Genomic DNA, 16,498 nt, shown 5'->3' on the forward strand with positions numbered 1-16,498 from the left:
CTCCTTGATCAGTTGAAAAAAATATTTCAAACCCTTGATGTATGAATATGTATGGCCAACTAATGTAATAAGTGATTTTGCCTCAAATTTTGCTGATTGGTAGGTTGGAGATCCAATAGTGTTCACTATTGTTCTTAACAGAACACCATTCTTGTGAATTTTTGGGGCACCATAAATTCTACATGTAATTTCTCTTGAAGGCATCAATCTCTTTTTGATACTGTCATTAAGGTTGGAAGATATTAAGGCTTTATAAACCTATTTTATCACTTTAGAGATAAGATTACTAGGTAACTTCTTGTAACTTACACTTTCATTTAGATGCTCAATCATTTTCATGTCATAACCTTCAGATTCATTACCACAATAACCCCACCTTTATCCGCTTTCAAGATAAGGGACAAGATGTTCTTCTTTGCTAATGTTATTTCTAGTGGCTTTGGCACCTCTATGATGGAATTTTTTTCTTCAATAGTTAATGATTATACACTATCTTCTATAATAAAAAATTAAATATTTTCTCTAAAACTCTTTGTTCAACACTATTTAATACAAAATTAGAAAGTAACTCTATTTAATACCAATTATAAAATAAGTTGTGAGCTATATTCAAAAAATTTATTATATTTAATTTATTAAAATTACAATAATTTAATTTTTTATTATAATTAAAAATAAAAAATATATAATGGACTATATCAAAGCTTTTAACACAATATCCAAATTTTAATCTTCATATTAAAAAGTAACTATAAAATTCAAACAAAATTCATTTCTCTTATATTAAAAATATAATTTCAACATTGTAATATTCACTCTTATTAAATATGTAATTATTTAAGTTTATTACTACTTGTAATCTGTTGTGATCCCATCCGACTCCACGACTTTCAATGACAAACTCAAGAATTACAACTTCAAATTTAACGACATAATGACACAGTTTTATATAATGACCTACATATCTGTTGGGAATAATGCTTAATTTGTTATGTAAATTGCTGACAATTTAGTCAACAAATTTTGTGTTCTCTGTGCAGCAAATTATTAGGGAGGTCAGTGCTCAAAATTAGAAGAGTGTTAGAATATTGGTAGTGTTAGTAGATTTGTTTCAGAGTTGATTGATAATCATATTAGTAATAATTTTACTATATAAGAATGTAGTTAATGGTTTAATAATATATGAGATTTACAGCAGGTTTGTGTGACACAGTAACTGTGTTTTATTTGTTTCATTTTTTTTATATGTATTTTTCTTCATAGTTATGTTGGCTTATCAGCTGGCTTAAAGAGGGCCATTTCATATTCTACAAGTGGTATCAAAGCAGGTAAAATTGTTTTGGGTTAAATTTTTATTGTTGGAATTTTGCCAAAGTTAATCATGTCGAATTCTAACCAGATGCCAGTTCTAGAATTTGATGGAAACGATTATGATTATTGGTGCATTAAGATGCTAACCTTTTTTATTGGAAAAGATTTGTGGGAGATTGTTGAATCAGGTTATGAGGAGCCAGCTGATTGGAATTCCCTTACAGCCAATGCAAGAACAACCAGAAAGGAAGGAAGGAAGAAGAATGCTCAAGCTTTGTTTCACATTCTGATAGCTCTTGAAAAGAGTTTATTTCCAAGAATATCAGGAGCAAAAACTGCCAAAAATGCCTGGAAAACTATACAAGAAGCCTACCAAGGTAGTGATCAAGTTAAGGTGGTCAAGCTTCAGACATTGAAGCGAGAGTTCGAGAATTTGAAGATGCAAGAAGCTGAAAGTGTGAGTGACTATTGTGTGAGAGTCAAAGATGTGGTCAATAAAATGGCTACACTTGGAGAAACTGTAAGTAATGAAGTTTTAATTAAAAAAGTATTGAGATCTTTAACACATAGATGGAATCATGTTGCCATAATCATGGAAGAAAGTAAGGATTTGACAAAACTATAGTTTGATCAATTGGTTGGATCTTTGATGTCTCATGAAGAAAGATTGAATGACACTTTTGAAGGTGTAGAGAAAGCTTTTTCCTCTAAATTACAAATTACAAAGAATGAAGATGCAAGCAACAGCAGTACCAAAAGAAATCAAGGTCAAGGTAAATGGTAAAGCCAAAATTATTCAAGAGGTAGAGGAAGAGGTGGCTCAAGTGGAAGAGGTAGTTTCATAGGTAGAGGTAGAGGTAGATTTGATAAGAGAAATGTTCAATGTTACTATTGTAACAGGTATGGCCACTTTGAAAGAGAATGCAGATTGAAAGAAGGTGAAAATGCTAACTATGCTCAAGAAAGTGGTGAGTATCCTCGAGATCATTTATTTTTATCTTATGCCAAAGGTGAAAATACTAGTAAAGATGTTTGGTACCTAGATTCTGGATGCTCTAACCATATGACAGGGAATGAGAAGTTGTTTTCAGCAAAGGATGAAAGTTTCAAATCCAAGATCTAGCTTGGTGATGATAAATCATTGGAGGTTGCTACTAAAGGAGCTATGGAGGTCCAAACAAAATAAGGTATAAAGAGTATTCATGACATTTATTATACTCCACAATTGAAGCATAATTTGTTGAGCGTTGGGCAGCTATGTGAGAAAATTTGTAAAGTAGTCTTTGAAAATAAGACATGTACTATCTATGATAAGAATAAGGGAAATAGAGTGAACAATGTTGTGCCTATGAAAAGAAATAGGATGTTTCCCTTGAGGTTTGATGAACATAACAACAATCTTGCAAATATGGCTTATGAGGATTCAAGTTGGTTATGGCATCTCAGGTATGGACATTTAAATTTTCACAGATTGAATTTTCTAACCTCACATGCATTAGTTTCTGGTTTGCCCAAGGTAGAAGAGCATAAGGAGGTTTGTGAAGGATGTGCTAAAGGAAAGCATGCAAGGGAAAGGTTTCCAAAGGGCACTGCATGGAGGGCTCATCGCCCACTTCAGCTTGTTCATTCAGACATATGTGGTCCTATCACTACTACATGTAGGGGGGTTTTAAGACAATATTTGAGTCAATTGTCTTAAATTAAGACAAAAAGAAACTTGTGTATTTTCTTAAATATTGTCTTTAAGTGGGTGTCTCAAAATATAATGTCTCAAAATTTTGTCTCTATAAAGACAATATAGAACACATATTATTATTGTCTCTATAAAGACAAGAATTATTGTCTATTAAGAGACAATTTGATTTGTCTCTCTAGAGACAATTTCATTTGTCTCTCTAGAGACAACTTCATTTGTGTCTCTTTAGAGACAATTACATTTTTGTCTTTTTATAGACAATAGCTGAGATTAAAAACACATTGTCTCTATAGAGACTAAATGCTCATATTTCAAACTATTGTCTCTCTAGAGACAATATAAAAAAATATTTAAAAAAATAAAAATAAAATCATTTTGAATGTTCTTTCAAAGTAGTTTCACATTCAAAGTTCACAAATAGTGATTTTAATTACCTTAAATCTTTGTTGTTTATGGATACCAATAGAATAAAAAATAGATAAATCCATTATTTTCAACGCTAACAACAAAGTAATTTTAAATCTAAATGAAAAAACAATTCTGGAAAGCAACATTGAAAATAATAAGGCAACATGCTTATATTTTCTGAAAATGCATTCACGTCATTTGAACATGCAGGATCCTCAGTTGGAACTTCATTTTAAGACATAGTATGAGTCAAAAAAGAAATGTTCTAGATTTCTCCATCCTACAAGAGGGTTTACTCTCTAACATAGAAATTCAAAGCTTCAATCACATTAAATGGTGGAAATTAAATTCATATCCAGTTGTTAAACGACAATTTCAATACCCTTGTATAATTGGAATTGGCTTCCTTGATAAAAAAGAATTTTGATAATGTATATGAATTTGAATTTACAATTGATTGGAAATTCTGTCTTCATGAAGGTTTTACAAAAGATGAAAAATTGACACAGGTCCTGGCAATATGATATAGGCCAATTCTCAATCTATTGGTGACCTACATAATTATCTTCTCCACTATTGGCTTTCACAATTCGAGTTGGCTCCATCTCCTGTTGCAGCCCAAGAATTGTAGCAATTGGTATCCAAATTGGTGGTGATATAGTTCCCGAGGAAGCTTCATATCCAATGAATCTAATTCGGGTAATGAACTATTATGATCAACTTCATAACAAGTTAAAGTTGTAGAAAAGTCTCTATCACTAGATGTTTTCTCAGCACTTAATCATTTCTTGGAGGCACACCAAACCACCCATCCTTCTTCCTGTTAAGAATAAAATAATAAATTCCTGTAAGGCAAGTTTTATACCATTGCTCAACCATTTCCAAAAGAGCTACTTACTGAAATAAAATAAAATAAATGTAGTGCGTACCTGAAATAGAAATGTGTGCACTCTTAGTATTTCTTCATTATCACTTGCCTTGCCTTGCATGATTCCCAGGAGCACCTGCAAATGCAATAGTAGAGTCATTTTATTTTTTTATAATAAAACCCCTACCATCTTTATAATAATTAATAATTGAAATAAAAATAAGATTCTGCAAACTTATTAAACTCTCAATATAAAAATGGATCAAAAACAAAACCAATATACTCTTTAATATAAGCATAAATTTTAATGATGATACCATCTCTATTTTTGGTTGGTAGCACTGTTTGTTCCCAATCAAAGCCCAAAAATGTCGTGAATACTAGTGAAAATACTAGGTAAGTTTCAAACCCTTTTAAAATGAAAGTACATCACCTATTTTTCTTTGTAGTGGGATGGGAAGTATTTGAAAACTCTTATTAGAAGAGTGAACAAATCTCTGACTAAAACTTGCAGAATCTCAATCAACATTAATACTCAACAATCATATGGGATTTTCCCTAAATGAGGCTTTTATAATTATATATTTATTAATTTAAATTTAAATATAAAATTTAAAGAATTATAATTATTATATTATAAAACTCATATAAGAAATTAGTATAACAGCTCCCTACACTAAGCTGTACATCACAAAAATAAAAATAAAAACCTGCAATAAGATGCACATCACAATAATCAAAACCAAAGTTATAATTAGAGAATAACCAAACCGAGTGTATCACAGTAATCAAAATCAACATTGTAATTAAGGAATAACCAAAGCCATCGTTATAATTAAGTAGTGGTACGTAAATCCAGCACAGGTTAATGAAAAAGAAAAACTACTTATTTGTTTCTATATTCCTTGTATTGAAGAATTTCATTAATAAAGTAATTAACTTGTGCCTCTGTCAAGCATCTCCTGGTATTGCAGCAAAGACATCCTGTTCTACATCTTCAGTTGCTCATAGAATTTAGCAATGAATTCCTCAGCATGCCTGTCAACCTGATGGTCAATATCTTCACTGAACGAGTTAGAGATCCTTCGACACAACGGAGACAACAAAGGGCTCAGCCTCTGAAGAGCAGGCAACTTTTTATGATCAAGGCAATCCTTGCTGAAGTATTCATTGTTGTGATCCAACTTGGGAAGAACTATAGTGTTAGGCTCTTCCTTTTCTTCAAATTGATGTGGATGAATGCATGTAAAGTGAAGCATATGTGTGGGAAAGTAGTGATGTTTTCTCTTGGCCATGTTGAAGATGGCAAGGCTGTTGCCGCAAGAGAATTCATATTCTTGAAGCCCAAAGCCACTCTGGTTTCTACTGTCTTTGGAATGGTGGAACACCAAATTCCTCAAGCTTTTGCCATAGACTTTGCCTCTCTCCATCATCAAATGAATGTCCATGAGCATCTTGCGCTTGGAGGTGAGGCCTTTTCTGATCATGAAGAAAGCTATCCGCACAAGTCTCCAAAGACCCTTTGATGAAACATGATTTACACCAAAATGGATATTCTCCATTTCTTGCAATTTCTGATCAAACCTCACAAGTTCTGATACTCACACAAAAAAAAAAAACCAATCTGATCAACTTCTATTAAAAAACCAGGAGGAGGCTTGAACAATACAAAGGTTTACAATGCCTACGAGATGTGAAACCTCAAAAGGTGAGCCGATGAAAGGGCATGGAATGCCTCTAGCTTATATTTACTAGCAATTGTCCCAAAAGGTACAAAGAGAGGCCGATAGGATTATTAAATTGGAATTTTTGAATTTTTCTGGAAGAGTTAATTGGTTTGTACAAAACCTTGTTTTCACATGGTCTTTCGGAATGGCTGTGGTCATTTAGTTTCCAACTTCTAAGTTCTCCCTTTGACAATTCGGGATTCTAGAACTCTCTACTACACATGGCGATAAACTAATGAGTACAAAATTCGATCTACCTACATTTATAGATTACAAAATAAAAACGTAATTAAAGATTAACCTAAAATATGGTACCCAATAAAACTATTTACAAAAATAGCACTTATTTCAAAGGCTCAAAATAAATAAAGCTTACCTTGATCAGACCAGTTTTTTTGTCCAGCTCATATTTCACCTTACTCCCCTTCCCAATTTCCACAACCTGAGTATCGAAAAATAAGAAAAAATGATAAGTGAAATGAAATCATGGATTGGATAATAGCATGTATGATCATGCCTAATTGTGGTCCTTGGAATCCTTATAAAATATAATTTCTAATCTTGATTATGTATGAGATAACAGAGATAATTATCCATACCTATAAGAAGCTCATTGTCTAGGACATCAGAAACCATATTCTATCAAGCTTAGCAATGAAAAGTTGAAACACTGTGCAAAGGGTTAATCTAAGGGCTCTGTGAGGAAAGGCCAACGATAGTAAGCACAAAAGCAAAGTATCAGGGACAAAGATATGAAGGGCATACTTTTGGGCACACTATAAAAAGCAGAAAAATAATGAGATAACAAAATGCTCGTCCTAGATACAATTTTAATAACAAAAAAGCTGCATATCCAAGGAGGCCAATCAATGTAATGCCGAGCCACCTTTTATCTATGTAAGATTAAGATCTAATTCATTTTATAATTTCTACATGAAAATATAAAACAATGATAGCCTATTGCGAGAACAAGGAAAGATTTACACAAGCTTTCCTAATTGCAATCAAGTAAGCACTAAAACAGTAGCTGTAGCAACATCATTGTTAGTAATGGCTCCTAACTAAGCGCTTGGGAGTAAAAGAAGTTGTGGATGAGCTACAAAACAGTATTTGATATCATCTTACAAGTAGATAAAAACTCTGCCAAGTGCATGATTATAGGTGAACTGACCAAACAAAGATGCTAAAATAGGTAAATCGAATAATAGATAATAACTCTGCCAAGTGCGTGATTATAGGTGAAATGACGAAACAAAGATGTTAAAATAGGTGAATCGGATAAGAGATATGAGCTTATTCAAATGTGGTAAATTGATAACATGTTTCTACTATTTGAATGCGATATGCCTTTCAAGTAGCCCATTGGGTTTTTCCTATATAGACAACATTTTACTACGAGTTTAGTAAGGAGCCAATTACTTGTTCCACCATGTTTATAAAAGCATTCCTAGCTTATGCTTGAGAGTGTGAATATGACAGACAAGAGACAATCATATTTTCAAAGATGCAAAGGTGTTAGATCCTAGAAGCAAGCTCTAGTTAAAAAAAGGAAACAAAAAAAAAAACAGCATGATTGATGTGATCACACATTTCTACTATTTGAATGCGATATGTCTTTCAAGATACCCACTGGGTTTTTCCTATATAGACAACATTTTACTATGAGTTTAGTAAGGAGCTGATTACTTGTTCCACCATGTTTATAAAAATATTCCCATCTCATGCTTGAGAGTGTGAATATGACAGACAAGAGACAATCATGTTTTTCAAAGGCACAGAGGTGTTAAATCCTAGAAGCAAGCTCTAGTTAAAAAAGGGAACCAAATAAAAAACAGCATGATTGATGTGATCACACCTTAGGCTTTATCCTATCCTTCAAAGCAAGGAACATATTCTATAAAAATCAAAGAGGGATACTAGGTACTTACACAATTGAACACCGAAGGAGCTCTAGGTCCTGCAGCCAGAGATTGAATTTCACATTTATATCAACCAACCCAAATAAAAACCAAAGAAAAAATCTAGCAGACTAATTATTACTACATTTCATGGGCAGCAAAGACATTAGTATAGTGTAATCTATCGCTGAACCGGTAAAGAGTCAATAAATCACAAGATAAAGGCATTTATGGATAAAAAAAATTTCAGAACCAAATAATAATTACTAACAGATTGCATGCAAGGATAGGTGTGCTAGCTTTTATGTAAACCACTTAAGTATTGAAGACACCTCCTGATGATCAATATAATGTATAATCAATTTATTTTTGTTATGTGTGAATGTACCCCCTATAGTTGAATGTTACATAAATAACCTATATCCAAAGTGATCATTATAAAGTTACAAATGACACCACATCATGGCCATTATCAACAAAACAAACAATGAGGCAAAAAAGGTTCTTAGCACTTACCAATCTCAAGATCATGCCAAGGATGTGCAACAATAGATCTACGTGATAGAGATGAAAGAATCCTTTCATTCAGAGGTGGATGAGGAAAGCATGATTCTCCTCCGTTTCTTGGACCTTCAGCACTAGGTGGAACAGGTATCTTTGTTGGACCATCAGCACTAGGTGGAGTCATGTTTGAATACAGTGAAACAAGTGTCTTCGCTTCAACTAAATGTGTAATAGGCCTACCAGTTGATCCTTGGCAGATTACAGTTGACTGGACCTGCAATTGGGTGAATTACATAAACGATCAAAACCAAAAACTTATGTTTGTATATGAGATAAAAATCCAAGAATATTTCAAGGACATATAGGCAAGCAACCAAATAATAACCGGACAAAGCATAAGAAATTGATAAATGAAAACAGAGCAGGCTAACTAGAAACATTGTAAGACATTGATCTGTAAAAGTAGAGCCAAATAAAAAGTAGGTACATGAGCCAGAGGTTTACTTTTTCATTTCAATCCAGAATAATAAAAACCATTTGCAAAACTGCTATGAGAAAGAGTTGGCATCATATAACTTGTGAAGCCTTTTTTAGCAGTACCACAGGTGCAAACGTATAATGCAAAACATTGTATAAATTTTTACCCCTGCCAACTACAAAGTCTAATTTTTGCAACATTTGCAAGACCAGAAAATCAGGCCTTCAAGGGTAATTTAAGGATTTTGATGTGAAAAATTGGGCAAATTAAGCACACAAAAACTTTCATGTGCACTTAGTTCTGAACAAATAGGTTTTCACAAAAAAAGGAGCAACAAATAGTTCAGAACAAACAGATGCATTTGGAAACTTATTTTACACATAATCCCAAGAGAAAAACCAACGTAGGCATTACTTTAAAGGCCTGCATTGCATATGCATGGAATGAAATCAATGGAAATTAAACACATGATCCATGGTAAATAAAAACATGACAACTTATTTTAGATAATGTCAGGAGCAGGAAAAACTGATATTAACTCCAGAAAATTCTTTTAAGAAGATAATCAAATTGTAGCAGTACTTCCTTGCAAGATGGGGGGTGCTGCATATTTGGAAAAAGCGAATATATGGTCTGTATCAGTGTCATACCCTGCTGCCTAGTAAGTCCAGAGAGTTTTGATATATTCAATGTTCTACTATCTAAATCTAACGAGCTTAAATGGCCCGGACAAGGCTTAGAACACATCCTCCAGTCACAAGGTTTGGAAATGCTGGTAGCCTTACATTTAGAGCAAGACATCGATCATCCTCCCTTATGAATCTTGATAAAACAATAGCATAGGAATTTGTATGAAGAGACTCGAGCATTAGAAAAATACTGACAAGAAATAGATCAGTGCATGTGTTGTGCACGCTCCATCTCATAAACAGAACGAATGTGTAACAATTGTATATACCTATTACCCAGTTGGATGTGAAAAATGGTGTATATATAGAGCATATACATGAATTATAATTGTAGCAGAATAAAAAATGCATGGAAATGCTGGCAACCTTAGATTTCTAGCAAAATCAACGATACGAATATATACAATTTCATGAATTAGACTTGTAGCACCTCAAAAATGTTTGGAAATGCTGGCAGTCTAGGATTAATAGAAAAAAACATTGACCATCATCACTTGCGAGCCTCAATAAAGCAATGGCGAGGGAATTTGTATGAAGAGACTCTGACATTCGCTAAAGACTAACTAAAAATAGATGCGTGTGTTTTGTATGCTCCAACTCCTGAACAAAAGGGATGACCAGCAGCCCTGTTCCGTGTTGGATGTAAACAATGGTGGATGTACAGCATGTATACAGGAATTGCAACGAAACATTAAAATAGGATATAAAGACACCCTGGGCATACATCCACTCAGCGCAAGATAAAATGGATGGAAGTATACACATTAAGTATATGCCGAATCGCAATAAAAGACGTGTGCAACTTGTTTCCACAAACTTTTCACACAACTTCTGTTAGGCCCCTATACTACTAGTGTAACACATTATTGTTATTAGTACTACCCACTTATTATATTGTTGTACCCATGTAGTGCCCATATTGTTACTATTGTGCCCAATAGAAGCCCACTATTGTTATTATTGTGCCCTTACATTATTATTGTTATGTCAGCTCTGATTATGTTATGACCCCTTAGACTCCTATATATAGAAAGGAGGTCTTTTCATTTGTATCATCCAAGAATTGTTCATTTATGTAATGTAAAGGAGGTTGCCCCCTCGAAGAGGCTGAATTCTAAGGCGTGGATCTATCTTTTCTATCTTTTTCTTGAGCTGGTTCATAACATTTGGCATCAGAGCTTTGGATTCTAGGGTTTCGCTGCTCCAAACAAGTCATCGTGGCATTTTTGCTATAAAAGTTTTTCTGCGATGTTTCAAAAGCTAAAAAAAAAAACCCTTTTGAGAAGAAATCACGCTGAATCTTGGGTCCAAATTTCAGAGCTTTTTGCACTATATTTGCGGAGATATGATATGAGGAACTTGGTCTTTTTGCAGACTCTTGAATTACATTCCAAACAGGTGACCTGGGGAAAATCATCATAACTTTCTCTCTGAGCATCGAATTGAAATTTCGTGAGAAGGTATAGAAATAGGATAGACTGTAGTTTCTTGTATATCTTTTTTAGATCCAAAGGTCGAAACACTGACTCGTGGCATGTCGTACAAGTTTGCTCTACTGAACTAGTCTATAATCAGGTCATCTTGGGAGATTGTGCATAACTCTTCCTTGGAGAATCCAACGTGGATCAGACTAGTGGCATTGGAAAGAGGACACAGAGGGCTACTACAGGTCGCAAGTTTAGAACTGGATGATCCGTAATTGCAGAGATACATCAGATTCAATATCAAGCTTCTACAAAGTGAAAAAAGGTGTGTATTTTTTTAAATTTTTGCATAAGCTTGGTTTGAAAAATTAGTTTGAATTGGTAATTGATGCCCCGAGGAAAGAAAATGTAATCACCTAGTAAGCAACCTAAAATCTCTAGCATGACTTATGAAGAAGAGGAAGAAATGCAACATGATATATCAAAATTACGAGACCAAGTGCAACAAGTGTCACTTGCACAAAAAGCAACAGAATCTAAGATGGATGGTTTAAGGAAAGATGTAGAAGCTAAGATGGATGGTTTAAAGAAAGGTGTAGAAGCTAAGATGGATTGTTTAAAGAAAGGTGTAGAAGCTAAGATGGATGGCATGAAAGCTAAGATGAATGGCATGGACGCTAAAATTGATGGCATGGATGATAAGATGGAAGAATTGAAGATAAATATGAATAAGTTGCTACAAGAAATGGTCACTAATGGTGAAAGGGTAGTAAAGGAAACTCATGATGAGAACAAAAGAAATGTTAATCATGATTCCATAGACTCTAATGTTCGATCGAAGACCCACCATATTCCAAAAATCGATATGAGGAAGTTTGATGGGAAGGATCCCGCAACATGGATATTACAAATGGAGCAATTTTTCGATCTCAATAATGTGCAAAACACACAAAAGGTACGTATTGCAACTTTATATTTGGAACCAAATCAGTTTGTATGGTATCAATGGCTTTACTCTCGTAAACAAATTATCACTTGGGCAATTTTTACAGAAGAATTGATAGCACATTATGAGGATACAAAAAGCAACACTTTTTTTAGCCAATTGATAAGTCTCAAACAAAAGGGTTCAATAATGGAGCACATTGAGGAGTTCCAAAAATTGAACATAAGGGTAAAAAATATTCCAGAGGAGCATAGGATTGATGTGTTCATAGGGACTTTAAAGGATAATATCCAACATGATGTTCACCTTTGGGAACCTGATTCATTAGAGAAGGCATTCAAGTTAGCAAGAAAAATGGAAAGCAAAATTATGGCAACCAGGAAGCATACCACTCACAACTATAAATATGGAAGTGTTGTTGCCCCTAGTCTTCCACAACCTATAAGGTTGACACAACAACAATTGGAAGAAAAAAGAGCAAAAGGGCTTTGTTATAGTTGTGATAGCAAATACACTAAAGGTCATAAGTGTGCTGAGAAGAAATTATTCTACATAGATTGTGAAGAGGAAGAAGAAAAGGAGCAAGAAAGGTCAAAAGAAGAGGATATACTCCAGGAACAAAGCCTAGATAAAGAAGAAATGAATCCAATCATATCTTGTAATGCATTGGCGGGAATTACCACTCCTCAAACCATCAAGATAGAAGGACAAATCAAGAAGAAAAAGGTAATAGTGTTGATTGATTCAGGAAGTACCCACAATTTTATTCATTGTAAGGTAGCAAAAGAATTGAATTGCTTCTTATATCCAGCACTAGAGTGTCAAGAGATGGTTGCAAATGGAGGAACAATAAATTACTCTGGAAAGTGCCATAATATCAAGCTATCCATGGGAGAAGATGTATTGACTAGCCCAATGCTTTCCATTCCAATGGGAGGTGCTGATGTTGTACTAGGAGTCCAATGGCTACAATCCTTGGGTACAATAGCTTTTAATTTTCAAGAACTTTTCATGAAATTTTCTGTGGAAGGAAAGGAAGTTGAATTAAGGGGTATTGTAGGGAAACTGGGAAAGATAATCAGCTCTAACAGTATGACAAAGCTTCTAAAAAAGGAACAAAGAGATGTAATTTCACAATTATGTTCGCTAGATGTTTCCACATTGGAATCATCTATTTCTCTAGATCTCCAAAAAGTCTTGGACAATCATTCCAAGGTATTTGAGACTCCCAAAGGTCTCCCACCTATTCGTGATCATGATCATGCTATTCATCTGATTCCAGGAAGTGTTCCTCCAAACATCAGGCCGTACAGATATCCCTATGCCCAAAAGAGTGAAATTGAAAATATGGTTGCATAAATGCTAGAGGTTGGTATAATTCAACCGAGTCAAAGTTCTTTCTCTGCTCCAGTAGTATTGGTGCACAAGAAGGATGGATCATGGCACATGTGTCTGAATTATAGGAAGCTCAACTAGCTCACTATTAAAGATAAGTTTCCCATTCCTGTCATTGATGAATTACTGGATGAATTGCATGGATAAATTTACTTCACCAAGTTGGATCTTCGTTCAGGATATCATCAAATCAGAATGAAGACTGAAGACATTCCGAAAACAACATTTAGAACTCATGAGGGTCATTATGAATTTTTGGTCATGCCTTTTGGCCTTACCAATGCACCTTCAACATTTCAAGGTTTGATGAATTCCATTTTCAAACCATTCCTTAGAAAATTTGTGTTAGCATTTTTTGATGATATACTAATCTATAGCAAGTCTTGGAAGGATCATGTTGAACATGTTGAAAGGGTGCTACAACTATTGGAGGAGAAACAATTATATGCAAAAAGATCCAAATGTTTATTTGGAGTACAAGAGGTGGAATATCTGGGTCATATTGTATCTCATGAAGGAGTTAAGGTAGACCCTAGCAAAATTAAAGCCATTAAGGAATGGAAAATCCCCACATCCATAAAGCATCTGCAAGGATTTCTCGGGTTGACAGGGTATTATCACAAGTTTGTTAAGAATTATGGGAGAATAGCAGCACCTCTAACAACATTATTGAAGAAAGATGCATTTTCATGGACTCCAGAAGAAACAAAGGCCTTCGAGCATCTTAAAGAGGCAATGTGCCAAGCACCGGTCTTAGCTACACCAGACTTCACAAAAACCTTTATTGTGGAATGTGATGCTTCAGGAAATGGAATTGGTGCTGTTTTAATGCAAGATGAAAGACCCTTTGCTTTCGAAAGTCGTCAAATCAAGGGAAAGTTTTTACACAAAGCTATTTATGAGAAGAAAATGTTGGCAATACTCCATGCACTTAAGATCTGGCGACCCTACCTAATGGGAAGACACTTCAAGGTAACAACAGATCATGATAGCCTTAAATACTTTTTAGAACAAAGATTATCCTTTGAAGAGCAACAAAAGTGGGTCACAAAGATGTTGGGTTATGACTTTGAAATAATCTACAAAAAAGGGAAGCAAAATGTGGTGGCAGATGCACTCTCAAGAAAGGATGAGGATGTGGAAGAATTTTTGTGCGTCATTTCTATTATCCAACCAGATTGGATAAACGAAGCAAGGGAGGAATGGAAGAATGACGAAGAAGTATGGCCACTTATTCAAAAGTTGCAAAAGATCCCAATTCAAACAATATTGCCAGAAACTGAAGAGGAAGGAAAAATCATATTGGAACCTGGAGCAGTCATAGAAAAAAGAACCCGACAGCTACAAAATCAATCAATTTCAGAGTATCTCATCAAGTGGAAGAACTTACCCACTGAAGATTCCACATGGGAGGACAAGAATTTTATACAGAAGCATCAAGAACTACTCAAGCGTTGAGGACAACACTTTTTGAAGGAGAGGGGCATGTTAGGCCCCTATACTACTAGTGTAACCCCTTATTTTTATTAGTACAACCCACTTATTATATTGTTGTACCCATGTAGTGCCCATATTGTTACTATTGTGCCCAATAGAAGCCCACTGTTGTTATTATTGTACCCTTACATTATTATTGTTATGTCGGCTCTGATTATGTTATGACCACTTAGACTCCTATATATAGAAAGGAGGTCTTTTCATTTGTATCATCCAAGAATTGTTCATTTATGTAATGTAAAGGAGGTTGCCCCCTTGAAGAGGCTGAATTCTAAGGCGTGGATCTATATTTTCTATCTTTTTCTTGAGCTGGTTCATAACAACTTCATCGAATCAGACAACAACATTAAATGATGCACATACATCCATTCCTCTGCACCACATAAAATGGATGGACATATACACACTATTTATACACCAAATCCTGATATAAAGAACATCTGCACCTTGTTTCTCTGAACTCCTTACACAAACCCATCGAATTAGACAAAAAAATGTGATATTCTCAAATAGACAAAATCTTAGAATAAATATGTACTCAATTTCCCAATACAAAGACCTCATAAGATTTACAATACAACCTATCCCGCAAGAGTAAACTGACTTCATTACAATGGGAAAAAAACATCAAAGAGCCCTCTCGACAGAAAGCTCTGAAACAACGACAAAAAATATAACTTGCAAAGATCAGTACAAAATCCTAAGATAACATTCCTTCCATGTAAAATCCACCCATTCGAAACAAAACAGATCAAACTTCAAAACTTTAACAGCCTAGGGTTTCCAACACAGGCCATCCGCGCAATGTTAAGATAAATCTCGGCTAAAAAACCGATCCCAGACAAATATCTTAACACAAGATCCCGCAGCAAGTGCCCTCGCAACAGTCATGAGATTTAAATTCCTCAGTTGAAGAAAAAGAAACTGGCATTAAATGAAGAAGAATAGCAAAATGAAAATAGGGCATGCACTTACCTGGTGTATCAGCCACTAAAGCCCCAAATTCTTGAAGCTTGGAACCAAGTATAAAGCCTCTGAGAGCAGTGATGCTGTGCTGTGCTTGGCCACTTCCCGCGCCTGTACATTTATAGGAGGGAAGGCATCCGATTTCATCAATGGGAATGAATGGAGGGCGCAGATAAAGGGATCGAAAAGGGTATCATTCTGTGATTCTCGATGTCCATCCAGTTCAATTTGCGTGTGTGAGTGGGGACGGAGGGTAATCTACTCAATCTTATTCATTCCTTTGTTCCTTGCAGAAACCTTCTTTGTTCCTTGAAACCCTCTATGTTCCTGTATATACTTATGAATACAAATTGGCAAAACCAAAGTAATTAAGGTATCAAACCAATGAGTAATGTTCTTATGTATATATATTGGAAAACTAAGTCAATACTACCTAATTTAACTAGCATTTATTTTCAAATAATCAAGTATCAAAACCAACGAGTTATGATGATATCTATGTGAATCGTAAAAGTAAGTCAATACTACCCAATTTAGCTAGCACTATAAATATTATTCAAAGACACAATGATAAGCATTAAAATTTTGTTGAATACATCTAGTTACTTGTCATGTCTTCACTGCTAAGTTTTGGTACAATTATAGAGTATCACATTGTGATGTAAATGTGGTCTAAATTAAATTTTTTTTA

The 16,498-nt window shown here is 34.5% G+C and overlaps 1 protein-coding gene and 1 pseudogene across 1 annotated transcript; both read right to left on the minus strand.

Annotated features, from left to right (window-relative positions):
* Positions 1-5,218: 5,218 nt before the first annotated feature.
* On the minus strand, positions 5,219-5,854 carry LOC149217957 (uncharacterized; annotated as a pseudogene).
* Positions 5,855-6,225: 371 nt separating this feature from the next.
* LOC149217958 (soluble inorganic pyrophosphatase 4-like) lies at positions 6,226-15,969 on the minus strand. Its single transcript, XM_089383692.1, has 5 exons — positions 15,817-15,969; positions 8,425-8,686; positions 7,939-7,967; positions 6,387-6,452; positions 6,226-6,267 (listed from the first exon to the last, which is right to left on the minus strand). The coding sequence occupies exons 2-5, from the start codon at positions 8,594-8,596 to the stop codon at positions 6,226-6,228; spliced, it is 309 nt and encodes a 102-aa protein (XP_089239818.1). The 5' UTR covers positions 8,597-8,686; positions 15,817-15,969.
* Between the last annotated feature and the right edge of the window lie 529 nt (positions 15,970-16,498).

This window comes from Pinus tabuliformis, chromosome Q (assembly GCF_031772625.1).
Source record: "Pinus tabuliformis cultivar Carrire ecotype Pingquan chromosome Q, CPIR1, whole genome shotgun sequence".
Taxonomy (NCBI): Eukaryota; Viridiplantae; Streptophyta; class Pinopsida; order Pinales; family Pinaceae; genus Pinus; species Pinus tabuliformis.

Excerpts from the sequence above, each read along its gene's own strand:
- LOC149217958 (XM_089383692.1), bottom strand. The coding sequence starts at position 8,596 with ATGACTCCACCTAGTGCTGATGGTCCAACAAAGATACCTGTTCCACCT. Across the intron at positions 7,968-8,424 it reads TTGGCATGATCTTGAGATTG|GACCTAGAGCTCCTTCGGTG; the intron begins GTAAGTGCTAAG and ends CTCTGGCTGCAG. Across the intron at positions 6,453-7,938 it reads CTCCTTCGGTGTTCAATTGT|GTTGTGGAAATTGGGAAGGG; the intron begins GTAAGTACCTAG and ends TTCGATACTCAG.